Source organism: Mustela lutreola, chromosome 14, assembly GCF_030435805.1.
Source record: "Mustela lutreola isolate mMusLut2 chromosome 14, mMusLut2.pri, whole genome shotgun sequence".
NCBI lineage: Eukaryota > Metazoa > Chordata > Mammalia > Carnivora > Mustelidae > Mustela > Mustela lutreola.
In genome coordinates this window covers 32963216-32981356 of record NC_081303.1, presented here as the reverse complement: position 1 = coordinate 32981356, position 18141 = coordinate 32963216, and the positions used below count along the sequence as shown (strand labels likewise).

At 40.3% G+C, this 18141-nt stretch overlaps 1 protein-coding gene across 1 annotated transcript in view; it reads left to right on the top strand.

The window, feature by feature from the left end:
* PAPPA2 (pappalysin 2) overlaps window positions 1-18141 on the top strand; it is a 294379-nt gene that overhangs the window by 229910 nt on the left and 46328 nt on the right. Inside the window, exons 17-19 of the mRNA XM_059144906.1 lie at window positions 3722-3890; window positions 5287-5422; window positions 7588-7697. Coding sequence (XP_059000889.1) covers window positions 3722-3890; window positions 5287-5422; window positions 7588-7697 — 415 coding nt within the window. The remainder of the gene's footprint in view (window positions 1-3721; window positions 3891-5286; window positions 5423-7587; window positions 7698-18141) is intronic.

The window sequence follows — 18141 nt, the reverse complement described above, 5'->3', positions numbered from 1 at the left end:
TAAGGCCTGAAACCATTAAACTCTTAGAAGAAAACAGAGATAAATTCTTCAGCATTGGTCTTGGCTTTGGATTTTTGGGTTTGATTCCAAAATCAAAGGCCACAAAAATAAACAATTGGGACTATATGAAACTAAAAAACTTCACAGCAAAGGAAACCATCAAGAAAATGAAATGGCAGCCTACTGAATAGGAGATAATGCTTGCAAATCATATAACCAATAAGGGGTTAATATCCAAAATATATAAAGAACTCATACAACTCAATAGCAAAAAAGCCAAATAACCCCATTAAACAATGGGCAGAGGATTTAAATAGACATTTTTCCAAAGAAGAGATACAGATGGCCAACAGACACGTGAGAAGATGTTCAAAGTCACTAATTGTCAGGTAAATGCAAATCCAAACCACAGGGAGATATTCTTTCAAACCTGTTAGAATGGCTCTTAACCAAAAGAGAAGAAATAATAGTGTTGAAGAGGATATGGAGAAAAAGGAACCTTTGTATATATTTGTGGATGTAAATTAGTGTCGCCACCATGGGAAACAGTATGGAAGATCCTCAAATAACAAAGAATAGAACTATAGTATGATCCAGTTACTCCATTTTTTATCAAAAAAATAAAAATAAAAACATTAATATGAAGGATATATGCACCCCTATGTTAATTGCACCATTATTTACAATAGCCAAGATATGGAAACAACCAAGTTTCTATCAGTGGATGAATGGATAAAGAAAATGTAGTGTATATACTTATTCCATAGCGGAATACTACTCAGCCATTAAAAAGAAGGAAATTTTGCCATTTGTGACAACATGGATAGATCTTAAGGATATTAAGTTAAGAGAAATAAGTCAGGGAAATACAAATGCCATATATTTTACTTACATGTGGAATTAAAAAAGCCAAAACAAATGAACAAATAAAACTCATGGATACAGAGAACAAATAGATTGTTATCAGAGGGGAAGGGAGTTGGTAATAGATGAAATGGGTGAAGGAGGTCAAAAGCGTGCTGTAAATAGTAACGAGTTATTGTGGTGATCACTTTGTATGTATATAAATATCAAATTTTCATGTTGCATATCTGAAACTAATGTTATATAATAATTTTGCCCTGGTAAAAACGAACACTCCTTCATTATTTCTAAGTGGAGACTGTTCAAATTATGTTAAACTATTAAAATTTATTTAAATTAGTTGATACTTTGAAAGATATTATTTATTTGAGAGAGAGAGTGCACAAGCAGGGGGAGCAGGAAAGGGAGAAGTACATTCCCCCCTGAACAGGGAGCCTGACACGGGGCTTGATCGCAGGACTCTGAGATTGTGACCTGAGCTGAAGGCAGATGCTTAACTGACTGAGCCACCCAGGTGCCCCTATTTAAATTATTTGAAATCAAGCACAGTCTATGCTGTAGGACCTAGGGCAAATTATTTTACATTTCTGAGTATGTTTCTTTTAGGAATAATAATACTATTTCATGAGGACTATTCTGATCATTCAGTCTGTTACCATGTGTAATGTGCTATGCAATATGCCTAACACACTGTGAATTTTGGTTTGATTATTCTATTTGAAAGATACTTAACTAATGCCAGATGTAAGCCAGATATTATTTAGGGATTATTATGAGGAATTAAAAACAGGAATTAAGAACAAGAATAAGGCACAATACTTGCCTTCAGCAAGTTTCCACCTTACTGGGAAAGAGAGACATGTGCACATTTATAAAATGATGTGATAAATATTTTACTCAGTGTAACATTGGAATACCGGAGAAGTACACAGGAGGCATTGTATAATGATGTTACAGTCATGAAAAGTTGTGGGCATATTGAAATTTTAAAAGAGCATCATGGCCCTGGAAAATAATAATTCAGGGCCACCATATGGTGGAGTCCATGGCCAAGGAATTATTTCTGTTTTAGAATCACAAGCTGGTAACCAGGATTGCTCTGAATCAGAAGTGGATGCTTTAAAACAGAAACATGGAAAGCTCCTTCAAATTGGCAGTGAATCAGAAGGGGAATGGAATGGAATTCACAGTACCAAGACCTAATTCTGTTGACGTCTTTCTACCTCGAAGCAGCTTCTCTGGTTGGAGGCCATGTTCGTGCATGAGAAGGAAAAGCAGTTCTTTCAGGACAGAGTTGAGTCATGCCTACTTTGAGAATCTGACGAAAGCCATGAATGCTGTCCAAGGAAAAGATGGACTTGGAAACAAACAAAATGGCCGTAGTGATCTCTAGTGAGGTTCTTGCCCTTCTGAAGTTCAGGCTAAGAGTCTCTCTTTTAAAAGAAAATCTCGGGGTACCTGGGTGGCTCAGTGGGTCAAGCCTCTGCCTTCAGCTCAGGTCATGGTCTCAGGGTCCTGGGATCGAGCCCTGCATTGGGCTCTCTGCTCGGTGGGGAGCCTGCTTCCTCCTCTCTCTCTGCCTTCCTCTGCCTACTTGTGACCTCTCTCTGTCAAATAAATAAATAAAATCTTTAAAAGAAAATCTCTATGCTGCACCTTCTCCCCTCTCTGGAGAACTGAGGAATATTGACAACTTCCTCAATTACATTGCCATATGAACACTGCTGATCCCCACATCACTTCTGAGCAGTCTCCCGAGTGTGTGATAACTTTTTCTTTCCTTCATCCCACCTAGCATTTCCCAGTGCACTTAGGTGTGAGGCTTCTCTGAGATGAAAGGCTTAAATAAAACCCAACTGTAAATAATCTAGACCCTGCACTGATATTTATCAAGCTCTGTTGAGAGTCAGATATCAAATATTATAGGTATCCCTTGTTTTATTGTGTTTCGCTTTATTGTGCTTTGAAGATATTGCAGGGGGTTTTTGTTGTTTTTTGTTTGTTTGTTTGTTGTTTTTTGTTTTTAACAAGCTGAAGGTCTGTGGCAACCCTACACTGAGAAAATCTATTGGTACCATCTTTTCAACAGCATTTACTCACCTCAAGTCTCTGTGTCATGTTTTGGTAATTCTCGCAATATCTCAGACTTTCTCGTTATTACTGTATTTGTTATGGTGATCTGTGATCAGTATTCTTTGATGTTATTATTGTAATTGTTTGGGGGCACCATGAACCATAACCATATGACAGCAAACTTAATCAATAAATGTTGTATGTGTTCTGACTGCTTCACGGACCAACTGTTGTTCTCCCACTTTCTTCCCTTTCCGTGGGCCGGAATATACCCTGAGAAAAAACAAAACTGGAATTAGTCTGTTTAATAACACTACAAAGTTCTCTAAGTGTTTGAGTAAAAGGAAGAGTCACGTGTCTCTCAGTTTAAATACAAATCTAGATGTGATTAAGCTTTCATTGTTTTGCATACTTTCATGCTATTGCACACTTAATAGACTACAGTATAGTACAAACATAAGTTTTATATGCACTGGAGGCCAAAAAATTCATTTGATTCTCATTATTGCGAGATCTCCCATCATGGTGGTCTGGAATGGAACCTGCCATGTCTCCAAGGTATGCCGATACCATAGGATAGCTGTTGCTATCACTGCTAAGTGTACACTACAATTTTTACATCCATGACTTAGAAGTTAGACTGGTGAGAGAGGACATCTGGTTAACCAGAACCAACTGCTCCTACCTATTTGCTAATCCTTATGCCATATCACTGAGAACCCAGTCTTCTCCCATGACCTCCTTGTGGGAGTCTAATGGGCTATTTTGTTTCATGTCTCATCAGCAATTTCCTGAAGATACAGTGCCTGGAGGGTGGAATCTGGGAGCAAGGCAGCTGCGTCCCAGTGGTGTGTGAGCCCCCTTCTCCTGTCTTTGAAGGCATGTATGAATGTACCAACGGCTTTGAGCTCAACAGCCAGTGCATGCTCAACTGTAACCAAGAAAGTGGAAGGGTAAGATGACTTGAACTTGGTTTTGGATCAGACTGTGCTCTAATCTTGATGACCAATCCAAGAATGTTGACTAGAAATGATCAGAGCGAATCCCAATAAGCAGAGGCTTACTAAGTTGGGATTCTATGCAGCTGTGTTGATATTATTCAATAGAAAATTCGGAAGATAACCCCATTTTTGGAATAGTTTAGAACTTCCTCTTGGATAAAAGGAAAAGGAAAAACCTGATGGGTTGGGTTCCTGGGTAAATTCCAAAAAATGACGGGCTTTTTATTTGGCAGTGTGATTATCTCCCATGGATGGCCACTGACCTAACCTGGCTCTGAAAGCTGATGTATTTTTCAATAGAACAGAGTCCTGAACTGAAACACAAATTTCTCAGCAAAGGCTAAGCTGAAAACACTATTTGACTACCATTCTCCCTAGTATTTTGGCATGAGAGGTCTCAAATGAAAACCACAGTCTTATCGTGGTTATGTGATTAAAATCAATTTTAGTTTTGACTCTTTTCAAGCACCACACACACACACATGAGACAGGAAGTTAAGCCGACTTCCTACGCAGAGATCAATGACCTTGACTGCTCTCCTGGCACATGTCTGTCTCAGTGTCCAGCACTCCAAGGTAAGCACTGCTGGACAGATGTGAAAAGAACATGCCATGAAATGAGACTCCTGAGAAATCAAACACATCCGTTTGCACTGATTGTTTAAGGCCTCAAGGAGTTGGCCCCAGATGAAGGGAGAGTTATCTACAGTTTCTAAAATCTTGCTTTCTTGGGTTTTGTGAGTTAACACTGTTTTCTCTGTGAACTATGTACAGTATCCTTTGTGATTATTGGGGATGTGGAGCCAAGAGTCACACAAACCAGCACACATATGGAGAAAGGGAATAAAATTTTGGTGAGATCAAAAGCAACTATGATGTGTCTATTTAAGCAGAAAGTAAAAATACCTTTGGAAAAATTATGAATTGGTTCCACCAGATCATACCCCCTTGAAAAAAAAAAATCTGACATTTGCTACAAGCAGCGTTTGTGTGCTTGTATGGATGAATCCATGCAAAACAACACCATCTGTGAAAAAAATTCCAAAAATATCTCCAAATATGTGGGCTACAGTTAACAGTTCACAGAATCCGTATATCCAACACATTGTTAATAAATTTCATTAAAGACAAAATTGTTCATGATTTCTACACATCCAAACATCAAAAGATTGTCTTGACTTTTTTTTTTTTTTCTGTCAGTAACAACATAGTTTATTACTTCAAAAGTATCTTTTAGTCCAGGTTCTAAGAGTTGGAGAACACTACCATGTCATCAGACCACTTTTTTCCCCTGCTCTAAATGAAGTTAACAAAACAAGCACGGACGTGTTTACCTTTGATATTCTAGCGTCCCATCCTCTGCACTAAGGAGGGACTGTGGACTGAGGAGTTCAAGTTGTGTGAGAACCTGCAAGGGGAATGCCCACCACCCACCTCGGAGCTGAATTTTGTGGAGTACAAGTGTGAACAGGGATACGGAATTGGTAAGTTTGGGAAGAGGTTGTAAATTCTGCTTTCAAATAATCCTTTTATTAGGCCTGGCTGGAGTTTGAGTCCAAGCCATTGTTCTCCCTGAGGAGTAGATGGAAATGCAAGTTGACTTTTAGGTGGTTCAGTAAAAAAATAAAATTTATGTCAAACTCCTTCTTTTTACCCTTCCACATGCCGGTGACATTGGTGTGGCTACTGAGCTCTTTGTGGAATGTCTGGTCATGTTTCCCACTCGCTGCAGGCAGGAGGTGGAGTTATTTGTGGCAGGAGTTGAGTTTAGTCCAAGAGGAAGGGTGGGAATGTGTAGCCAAGCACCATGCATGTGCTGGGCCCCTTCTCTGGTCTTCCGGCAGTTGTTACTGGAGCAGACAGTTCCTCAAAGGGATGATTTGAGATTGCATTTGTTTAGGTTGCTCTTCAACCGTTCTTTCCCTACAGGGGACCAGGCTCCAGAACCTACAAGCAAATTCTTAATCAAGTAATGGCAACTAAGGGTCTCTGTGGTCGGAGCTGATTTATAGTGATGTTAATTCAATTTGGCCCTGGCTGGACCTAAGCATCACAGAAAAGAGATGCTGTTTATGGAAAACTTTGTAAGATTAACCCTGAGTTCTGAACTGCATAAGCAAGGAATAATATTTTTTTAAGATTTTATTTATTTATTTATTTTAGAGAGCAAGAGAGAGAGAGAGAGGACACACATAAGCGGAGGGAGGGGCAGAAAGTGAGGGGAGGCAGAGAATCTCAGGGAGACACTGTACCAAGCATGGAGCCCAACATGGGGCTTGATCTCATGACTCTGAGCCAAAAATCAAGAGTTGGATGCTCAGCTGGCTGAGATACCCAGGCTTCCCAAGTCAGGAGTAATTTCAAGCCATTCTAAGTGTATAATGCCAGTGGGCGTAATTTGAGTGAATAAGAAAGTTCGTTAGTTTCAGAGATGGTTCTCTACCATCTTTAGGTTGTTCTTTGCCCCCAAGATATCTCACAACCAGGCATGGAGTAGTGGGGTGCTGGGACAGGGCCTCTTGAGTGGTGTTTCATGAGCAAAGTCTCATCTCCCCACTCTCTAATTTCTGCATTAAAATGTCACACACTCACATATATAAAGCTCTTAGGAGTCATGTAGCATTTTGAATTATTTTACAAGTTTGCAAAAAAAACATAGAGGTAGATTCAGTGAGAGCCAAAGAGAAGCTTGGAAATGAACAAATCTGTAGACGAGGAAACAGAGAACCTTGGGAGTATGTCATCTTTGGATAGAGTTTTAGAAGATACTTGAGCCCCACATACAAAGGAGCAGAGCAAGATTTTCCTTCAGGAGGCTAACACATGACCAAAGTCTGCTTCTAATTTCCTGTTGCTTCCTCTTTTAATCACATAGGTTTCTTGGCTGCCGGCATAATGATCTTCAGTGGAACAATAGACATTATAAATCTGCCTTCATAATGTCTGGGCCATTTTTTTTTTTCTCCAGCTGGTAAATTCCTTAGGTAGTAACTGCTATGATTATAAGTCTTCCAGAGATCATATAAGCAGGAATCATATTGAATGTACTTAAAAGGCATCAGTCAGTCAGCTTAGTCTTTGGCTGGCCAGTCCTAGAGTAGGGTCTTGGAGGTCTGCAGGACCAGGAGTTAAACTTTTTTTTTTTTTAAAGATTTTTTATTTATTTATTTGACAGAGAGAGATCACAAGTAGGCAGAGAGGCAGGCAGAGAGAGAGGAAGGGAAGCAGGCTCCCTGCTGAGCAGAGAGCCCGATGCGGGGCTCGATCCCAGGACCCTGAGATCATGAACCGAGCTGAAGGCAGCGGCTAAACCCACTGAGCTACCCAGGCAGGAGTTAAACTTTTAATGGCTGGATCATGCAGGGATTCAGAGTATCCAGAGGAGGGGCCATACTGCATCAGAAAGAGGAGTGGGCATTGTTTCAAGGGAAGGTAAGTTGGGGTAGTGGATCTTTAGCAACGAGTGTAGAATTATCCTTACAGGTGCATAGTACATGAATATGAGCCCTGCCTATAACCATGATAATGTGGTGACCCAAAATGTAGACGGTAATTGCTCTTTAAAAAAGTCAAAGTTATTTTATTGCAGGATGAAAAAGACAGAGATCTAAGAAGTTCAAGTCTCTGCTGTAAATTTCTGTTCTTTCAGGTGCAGTGTGTTCCCCGATGTGCGTAATTCCCCCTAGTGATCCTGTAATTCTGCCTGAGAACATCACTGCTGACACTCTGGAGCACTGGATGGTACCTGTCAAAGTCCAGGTGAGGAAAGGGACATTTTTTATGTGTCAAGGATGTAAGACTACTGGGAAATTCTCAACTGACAGTATATTCCCTGGAGTAATTTCCGAGGCTTTCAAAGCATCCTTAAAGCAAACAACCACATGGATCATTCCTAGAGGGAAGAATTAAATATCAGGAAGAGAAAAGAGGAAACTTGATTTTTTAAAAATGGCCCCTACCCAAAGGACACTTAAAAAGATAATCTAGAAAGAAGAGTTAGAGCCATAAAGAATGGTAATTCAGGAAGAAAATGGAAAAAGAAGATTACTACTAATGAAAAATAGGACAGGAGAACTTAGAAGAACACAAAGAAATGAAGGAAGTTGACAGAAGGATGGAGAGGGAAAGATAATTTGGAAAAGATGAAGATGAAACTGAAAACAAGGAAAGAATGACCAAAGAGAGTAAGAGAGAGCTGCCTTTCCTGCCTACTCTTTCTGAACCCTGAGATCTTCTCCCTGGGCGCCCTGGAGATCAGTCAGTTGTGGGCAGGACCCACTACCTTGACAGCCTCTTCTCTGGGCTATCCTTTGGTTTGTATTCTCCATTGAAACCCTGAGGATTCCCCTCCCTGCTTTCTCCCCTGGGCCCAGGAGAGGGGCACCTGCCCTCCTGTCTCCTCAGGGCCACTTCCAAACCATTTTCCCTGTCTCCTCTCTGGAGTTCCCCACATTTGAATCTAATGCCAATAGAGCAAACATCATCTTTTGACATCTTCTAACTCCTGGGTTACTTCCCCCCATTTATTTCTTAAACACTTTGACTCCTGGGTCATGTTGTATTAGCTGATACTCCTATAGGATTCACTGATTTCAATCTCCATACCCCTGACACTTCCAAAACCTGGGTTCTCAGTTCCGTGGCCTCCTTTCCTCCAATGATCACGCTTACCTTTCTGACTTCATCCCTTATAGGGTTTCTTTGGCCCACTCTGATCTTCACACAATGGTTTCATGGCTGATTCTCAGAAAGCCATGCACATTCTCACCACAGTACGTTTACTCTGTGGTTCCCTCTGCTTAGAATGCTCTTCTCCCAGGCTTCCTCATGTCTGGCTCCTTGGCTTTCTTCAGAATTTTACTCAAATGCCAGGGACCCTGTTTGACGATTTATCCAAAATGTTAACTCCCCTAAAACCTTTGTCCCCCTGTCCCTTTTTTATTTTTTTTCTCCTGAGGACTTACCATTACCAGGCATGCTATATATTTTCCTTATTTATCTTATTCCATACCCCTTTCTGCTGCTAGAATTAAAAGCCCATGGAGGGAATATTGTCTGTTCCATTCGCTACTATGTCCCCTGATGCTATAACTGTTCCTAGTAGGCAGAAAGTGCTTAATGAGTATTTGAGAATAAATACATGAAAATGAGGAAGAGAAGGCTGTAAAAGATCTGGATGGAGAAGATCATGTGCTAAATTAGTTATTTCTCCTTAGAGTGGGGCGAGTTGGGATAACACAGAGCCTGGGAGCTCAGTTGCTTTATTAGACTCTCTAACAAAGAAAATCCTTGGAAGACTGTTCTTATAGGGTCACCTAGAGATGTTCGACATTTGGAAACCATCCTCAGATTGCTTCTTTTTTCTCACAGGCTAATTGTGCTGTATTAGCAGGGATTTGTGTCAAAGCAGGAGGATCAGAAAAAACTACTCCAAGTACAATTCAGGAGAGGGGGCTGGGGAGTAGCGTACCCCTATTAATTCAGTCCGTTGTTCATTGAACAAACAGTTGTTAGGACTTACTGTGTGCCCTGGAACGGGGCTAAGTGCTGGGAATATGGAGATGAGAAAATGATAGTCCTTCTAGTTATGAGATTTACAATCTGGCCATGAAAACATTTATAAGAATGCAACACGGGAAGTGGTTTGGTTGTGGTAGAAGTGCTGTGGGAACACCCAGGAGGAAGCAACCAATTCTTCTGCTCAGGAGCTTCAAGAAGAATCCAAGGACCAGGAGGCTTTTCCTCTGGGTCATAAACTATGATCATGAGGAATGTTCTAGAGGGTTAGGAATGGTAAGAAGTTCTCTGTGGCTGAAACCACGGGTATGTGTGGTGGTAAGGGAGAGGAAAGATGGGTACTGGCAGGATGAGACAGGGAGAGGCAGGTGGGTGAGATCCCACAGAGCAGGCCATGCCCCTCCCAGGACAAAGAACCGAAGGAGGACACTGAGCAGGGTAGAGCAAACCAGGAGCCTGAGGGCAGGGTGAAGACTGGATTGGGGTGGGAAGGAGAGAGCCAGCGAAACACCTTGCCTGGTTCTCCCACCCCTGGCGTTTTTAGACTTTACGTCCCACTTCTAGTTGGAATTACAGCACCCGGAGGAAGAGTCCTGGAAGAGCCCTTGCCTCCTGTTTCATGGAGTGCCAGATGGTCTAGACCTTCTCCTTCAGCCCCTTAAATTCTTCTTCCCCTGGGAAAAGACTTCTCTTTCTCCATTAGAAGCCGAAGGGGGAAAGGCTTAGGATATTTCAGACCCTTTTCTTCCTCTTGAGACATAAACTGCTTAAGGACCTCTTCTCCATCCATTTCCCTGTAAAGGCATCCAGTGAGAGCAGTTAGTGCGGTTTTGGGAGGCCAGAGTGCAGGCCTTCCAGTGATTGGGGGTCTCCCATTTCTGTTTTCTAAGTGGCGCATTCAAAGAAGAGAAGTTTGGTTGTCTCCATGAAGATAGCAGGGGTACCAATACCGGAGGCGTTGACTGTTTCCAAACTAGAAAACGATATTTTCTATTTTTTGAAAGCCTCCTTTTCTTAACTGTCCTTCAGGGGAGTCATTATTATTTATTTGCCCCTATTCCATAGCTGTTTCTTTACAATTATATTTCTAGTGACTTTTCCAGTACTGGGAACCTCATTGGTGTCTTATAAAAATTAATTGAGCAAGCAAAGAAATTGTTGCACCGTTTTCTACTTTCGAAGTGAATGTCTGCTTCCTAGACAAACTGGGCCATTTCAGCAGCTCTGCACGACTATGTAATCACATCCTTGTCACTTTCAAGTTGCCCACCCCAGAGAGAAAATGCAGAGTACCTTTTTCTCCTTAAGCCAAACATTAAGTGTTATTGTCTGTATCATTGCATGTGTCATGACCCTGGTCTAGTCAGTAAATCCAGGTTTTGAAACAGGTTATTCAGGCATGATTTTGAGGCTGATAGCATCACAGAAATGTTGTAGACCTTAGAATCAAAAATGTATTTTTAAAAAACCTGAGTTTTCACTCATAATCTCTGTTATTCATCAGGTGGATAATTTTAGGCAATTTTAGTGTTCTGTACCTCCATTCCTTTGTCTGTAGGATAGACATAATAGCTATTTCATAAGGTTAGCATGAGTATCAGATGAGAAACATGGATAGAAATTAACTCTGTCCTTGATGAGGAACACTGTTTCTTGATTAGGTGCCATTCTTCCTAGAGACAGGATGATTTCCCTCACGTCTATCTGCTCTTCCCATCATCAATGATACTGACCTTCTTTGTGATTTGGGGATACAGATATCCTGATCCTAATTTGCATAATTTTAGAGGAACTCTCACTTTATTGGAGTTTTTGAGACTTGTGTCCTATTCTGTGTGAAAACAAAGGGAAGTAATTAGCTCCTTCTTCTAACATGGAGGAAGTAATGTAAGAACTCACAAAATGAGCCTCATCCTTACTTTGCAAGAGTAATTTGTCCTGAGAAAACATCCAAAGGTCAGGATTTTAAAAGTTAAATACATAATTGATAACATAACCCAAATCAAGATTCTTTATGCCCAAAGAAAACCCAGTGTTAATTCAGTGGTTAACATGAATTATCATAGAACGTCCAAAGACGCTGTCATCTGTGACTCTCTCAACAATTCCACAGATATAATGAAATAAAGGAGCCTTGTTTCCCCCCACCAAAAAAAAAAAGCTCACATGGGATGCTTTGTTTTTAGGAAATTAAAATTTTATCATAACAGAAAATAAGAGAAAGGAATCAGTGGAAGCAACAGGAATTGCGATGAGGTTACTCTTGTGTTCCCAGGTCCTCAGAGATAAGATTATACACGAGCCATATATGATTTCATGATGTCTGCTATTCCATGGCATCCAGTAGCTCCTGAGCAGCGGGAAATCTAAACTTGTCCTCATAAATAAGAGAAAATGCCTTATAAGCCAAAGCAGTTGTGTTAAATGAAACTCTTCATTAAAATCCTTGTAACTTACATTGATTTATCTTGGGGTTTGTTCTGTATTGCGCTTGATCTTAAATTTTGGTGTCCTTAAGAATCACTTGGGCAGTTTGTAAGAGAGACAGAGCTGGGTTCCACCTTTCAGAGAGACTGGCGATGCCACAAAGCACACCCAGCATTCCACTGTAATGCTTTGAAAGACACTGCTATTACCAAATAAAATGCTGGCAACAGTAATATTTTAAATACAAGCACGTCTGTTTGGAGCCTGACTCCTTTGTTCTGTAAATGGTGATCTCCTTATTTCGTGCGAATCCCTATCTCCAATACTTCAAATACCTTTATATCTGGCAAGATTACAGAGCAAATGAATTCAGTTGCATCATTTTCTCTAGTCTGCTTCCAATGACTTCATTCTTTGTAATAAAAACGGTATCTTACAGTTGGATAACATTTTATTGTTTTCAAAGTTGTATATATAAAATATATATTTTTATGTATTTCATTTAATTTCATTTTATTTCATAATTTCATTTTAATCTTATCACAAACCAATACACTAGGAAAGCAGGATTTAATTATCCTCGTTTTGACCAATAAAGTTGACGTTGGATGATCTGTTCAAGCTTGACGCTGGAAGTGGAGAAAGAAGTGCAATCAACTTCTCTGATCCCAAGTCCAATGTCATCTCCCCTGAATCACCCTATTTGCCATAGTTGTTTCTTTCCCCTGCAGTGTACTTGGATTAGCTTGCTCATCAAATAGAAAAGAAGACACTCCTCTCAATTATAAGAATCCCCTCATTCCTACACTTCTCTTATTTCCTTTCTTCCTTCTCTAACAAAAATAATTTAGTGCTCGCTTTGACAGCACATATTTTAACAAAAATAATTTAGAGAGACAGTTTTCTATAATTCTACTTTTCCCTATTGTGAAAGAGATTGTTTCTAAAGAACCAACAAGTATACTTTTGAGATGCTCACAAACCTTATTTGCCTTCCCCTGGGGTTCTACAGGTTTTTATACCTGCAAACGATATCTGACTTCTAGAATAATATACTCCCTATTAAAGGGAGAATTTCTGAGAACTTAGGGAACCTGGGGTTTTGATGAAAAACAACTTGAAGTAGCAACTGGCATAAAGAAGAGTGAAGTCCCCCTGAGTTCAAATACTTACCCTTTGGTGGCCTCTGCCTCTTCAGCAGCAAGGGCCAGGATAATATTCTCTATCTTGCAGGGCTGTTGTGAAAATTAAAAATAACACTTCTGAGCTGTCTTACCCAGTTTTTAGCCTATAGTTCTGAAGTGAGTAAAAACGAAATTTCGGTTCATTTAGTACAAATCTTACTTTTGGAAGTTTCCTTCCCCTCTGAACAGATATCACCAGTTATCTCTATGAAAGAGAAAACATAAAATCCTCTGGGTTGTATACTCTGCTCACTGGTGTGCACCCACGAGTGTAGACAGAAACATGTAGATCATGTGTTTCTTTTTTCTGCCCCTTTTACAAATGGGGCTGGGAAGGAAGTTAATGGCCATTCAGCATTTCCTAGTTGAACACTGACTAAAGAAGCAACATCTAACCGCTTCGGTTGTGAGACTGAGAGTCCAGATGAAAATGACGGTTATTTCTAATGACTCACGGGCATACTGGCTGTGGGAGACAAGAGGTGAGGATCTGAAATGCTCAGGTGGACATGCTGGGCCTTTTGTTTTTGTAATGGTGTCTTTCTCCTTCACCTACTGTACACAGAGATCTAGACATTTCTATGGTGATGACATCTGTCGCGAAATACCTGGCAGAAAGACAGGACACCAAACAAAAGGGCTTCTTGGCACTCAAGTAAAGGCCTGCCAGTCTCTGTGACTCAGTAATGGAATCTGGCAGTTAGGATACAGACGACAGCCACATGCCTAGTCGGTAGCGTTGCTCACACCCAGAAGCACGAGCTTTTGCCCCACAGCCTCCCACAACTCCCCGGCAGTACCCACACACCTGGTGGTCTGGGGAGCCTGAGCTGAGGGCGTGGGAGGAGCTCCCCTCAGACTTCTGTGGGGAGCACTCTGTGCTTTTCTCATCCCTGTATTTCCCTCTGCTTCATTGTTTCCCTTCCTTTTTCTTCTTTTCTGTCCTTCTACCTCTAAGCTGGAAGATTCTTGCGGGTAGGAATGATGTCTTATTTTCATCCCCAGATCTCCTCAGCGGATGACTCATTTAGTCCCTTGCTCCAAACGGGTTGCCAAAACCAGAGCCCGTAGAAGAGAGTAGCTCCTGCCTCCACAGAGCTCTTTCCCAAGGCAAACGTTTTGATTTTTCCAAAGGCCTATGTAAAGTTGAATTTTTATGGTTTTCCTTAACTACTGTGTTGAGGGAATGTTTTATTATATTTTGAGATTTACCACTTAAATGGGAAAATTAACATTTTTGACTTATGTTGGAAAGACGTGGTCCATCAAGACTCTGATTTCATGGGGAGGTGATTTTTTTTTTATATACATAATGTGGCAATTGTTTGCACGTAATTATACTTGAAAGCGTTCCATTCTGAAGTACAAAAGCATCCATCATAACATCTCATTTCCTCTATTAGTTTGCTTCGTAAATTCGTTTTTCACAGACTGAACAATGCTTTTCTTTTCTTTTTTTAGTACATCACAATTAGGAATTAGTGAAGTCCAAACTAATGAGATTTTCCTGTGGTTCCAAATGGGAGGTTTGTGAGATGCTCAGCACTGCAGGGAAGCCCTCCCTTGCCGCCCCCCCCCCCCAGCTCTTTACTAGAATCGCTCAGTCAAAACAAATCATGTAATTTCTGACTTTGTTTTCCCAAATTGGTCCCCAAAGGATTAGTAATTCCTTAAGCAAAAGCAAAACGTTTTAAGAGGGAGAGAGAAGCAGGAAGAGAAAAAGAAGACAGTGTCCCCCAGGAGCCGTAGTGTCCCACTAGCTGGTCTCACCCTCCCATCTGTCTTCTTGTCTCCTCATCCTTGCCCTCTTCCCTCAGAGTGTCCTCTGGATGGGCGCAGTTGTGTAACAGCCCCAGTGACACTTGCCACACACACACATCAGTGGGAGAACAAATCCCTCAGACATGAGTCATGAAAAAAACCTTCTTTTTCGTCAGTTTCAAGTATGGCAGTGTCTGCTTTTGGTTTGAGTGAGTCTCGAGGCATCGAGTCCAAGACAGTCTTGGAGGATGGAGGAAGAAGAGCTGAAAAGCAAACTGCAGGGTAATGTGCGACTGTCCAAAGACACACGCAAAAACAGGGCTGTATTTTATTTAGGGTTGCATACACATGTAGTAATAAGGAAATTGTCACAAACCTGGGCAGCAGCAGAACTTTGTGGTCTGTTGTGATTAGCAGCGCATTCTGTCAAGTAACTATTCCTGATTAAAAAAAACAATTGAGCAATTCTGTGTTAGACCTTAGTGTTGGCTTACCATCAGTCTTGTGACCTTTAGTGAGACATTTAACCGAGCAATAGCCGTCAATTGCCTTATGACCTTCCCCTTCCCCTCCCCCCTTCCTTCTCTCTCTTTCTTTCTGTCTCTCTCTCTTTCCCCCTCCCACCTTCATTTTGTTCTTCCCTTTTTCCCTTTTTACTTTTAAAAAATTTGTAAATGGCCCAACCAAGAGGAAATCTTTAAACTGGTATCTCATAAACGGTTTCCTTTTGGAGACTTCAAAACAAATCTTTGTTCACAATCAAGTCACCTGCAAAGTAGCTTATTAGTAGTATAATAACAGTAGTTACATAAAACTGTATTGAAATAATAATTTTAAAATTCAGAATAGTTGTTACCAGTAGGGAGGAAGGAAGGAGAATGAGGGGACATTAATTGAATCTCTAGTGACTTAAATCCTGGAAGCAGACGCCATCAAATTGTTAAGATTTGATAAAGCTGGAAAGAGGCTATAAGGTTGATCTTTCAATTATTTCCTATAGCTTTTCAAATGTAATATACACTATCATAATTTGTCAAAAATATTCCAGAAAATAAGAAAGTTACAGTGAATCCTTAAAAGATAAGTTGATGCATATTAAAAATTTTAAGGGCTTATTTGACCAAAAATCTGTTTGAGTCAGGCAGCATCAAACCAAAAGTGGTTAGGAGTGCTCCAACAAGAGGAGCTTAGGACAGACTCTATGGTAGAGAAAGAAAAAACAGAAGGAAAGTAAAGAAATTATTGACTGGCTATAGCTTAAAGCCTAGTTGAGTCTTTGTGACTGGTTGTCCATAATTTTCAGTTTTGTAACCTTGAAACATTCACAGGCTTAGATGTTGGGTTGCTTACGTGGGCTACCATGGATCAGAGCCACCTCAGTCTAATGGCCTCTTTGTTGAATTAATTTAACTAATGTCACCAGTAGCTAGCCCTTTCCATTGTTTTTCTTCCTGTTTCACTCTCTTCTTTTACCTCACCACCACAAATATGCCCCTAAAATTTCGGGCCTGAAACACATTTAAAATTCTCTGGTTTTGATCAATAAGTAGTAGTTCAATTAATGACATAAGCATGTCTTTTCTTATGGGATGAATGTCATTCAGAGGCCAGAAGATTGTGGAGAATCCTGGAGCTCCAACATCATATTTAGTGGTCAACAAAAGCTTATAAAACATCATCTCTAAGTCACTGAGATAAGATATATGAGTGGGAAACAGTCCCTATTCTCAAGGATTTCACAGTCTAGGAAGGCATATCACCCAGGTACCAGAAGCTTTTGCAGTTTTCTAGAGATTAAGGAAGGATGCCGGTTTGAAACCTTTTCATGTCTGAATGACAGAACGTTGAAGAATCATTGAGATGAATATTCTCAGTTCTACTATCATGAATTTATTCTACAGATATAGTTGCCCATATATGAAATGTTTTATGTGTAGCATTGTTTGTTGGAGCACAAGACTGAATAACCCAAATATCCATTAATATGGGTCTGGGTAAGTAAATGGGGGTTCATACATGCAATGAAATACTATGCAATCAATAGAATGCAACACTCCAGATAACATAAAATGGACAGAACCCCAGGGAACACTGTGAAGTGAAATAAAGACAAACAAGCAACCAACAGCAGACCAAAGTACAAAATAAAATTATGGTATTTTATCATTTGTACGTGGCAAATTGGAAGTATATATGTATATATATACTAGGCATAGACTATCCCCGCAATGATACAAAATACAGAAAATCAAATGGAGGAACTTGGGTGGCTGGGGGTCAGGAGAAGGAGGGAGATTGTGCACCCTTCTACCTTTTATATCCTGGGAATCTGTATAACATAGTAATAAAATTATATAAATATACAAAGATAGCAAACATCATTTGGAGATGATAGGATAAAAGAGCGAAAAAAAAATCTCAAGTAAAGACAGACTCTTTTCTTTTCTTTCTCCCCCTGCCCTTTGCAATATAGCCTTAGAATTTCTAAAGTGTTAGCAAACCCATACTCTTATGTTTACAAATGACGTGGATGAGGTAGAAGGTTTAGAGGGCATAAGAGAAGCTGATACAGTCAGTTAAAATGTTCTGGAGAGTTCTGGCCATGGACACCCTGTGAGAGTGCCAAGGTTAAATATCCCCTTATGTGGAAGAATTGACCTCTTTAAGGGCACCAGCTAGATTTGTGAATATTCAGACCCCTCTTGCTGACTGGGGAATCTGGCTCAGAGTGCTGGAAGCCTGTGTAAATTTGAGAGTCTGACTGATAGGGATGGGGAAAGGGGATCCTTAGGGAATGTGGTGCCGTGAGAAGGAATAAGACTGCTATGTATTTACATCTCCAGGGTGAAACTTCCTGTTACATGCTATTACCATTATCTGGTAACAACAAGAAAGCATAAAACGTGGATATTTTAAATAATAGTAGTCAAGACCATCACTAGCTAAATAGAGTTTCACTGATACTGGTTTTAAAAGATAAACAAGGATCCTTTCCAGGTAGCTGAGCCATTGTTTATATGGGGTCTTCTTAATGGCCTTCGTAAGTGGACTTTTGTGCAGAATACCTCAGTTTTTAGTAGGCTGAACACCCCTATTGTGTTTACCTTATGTATTTGTATAATTTTGTATAGATTTGATAACCTTTTTTTTCTCAGTGCAATGAAAACTTAAAAACAAGTCGCTTTCTATGCCATTACAATGTGGAATTTTGAGTATTGGAGTTTATTAGGATATATGGTATTTATCCCCTCTTTAGAGAAGTGGTGAAAGAAGAGCTTTAGTTGAAGTGATTAACTCCAGGAAAATCTTGCAGA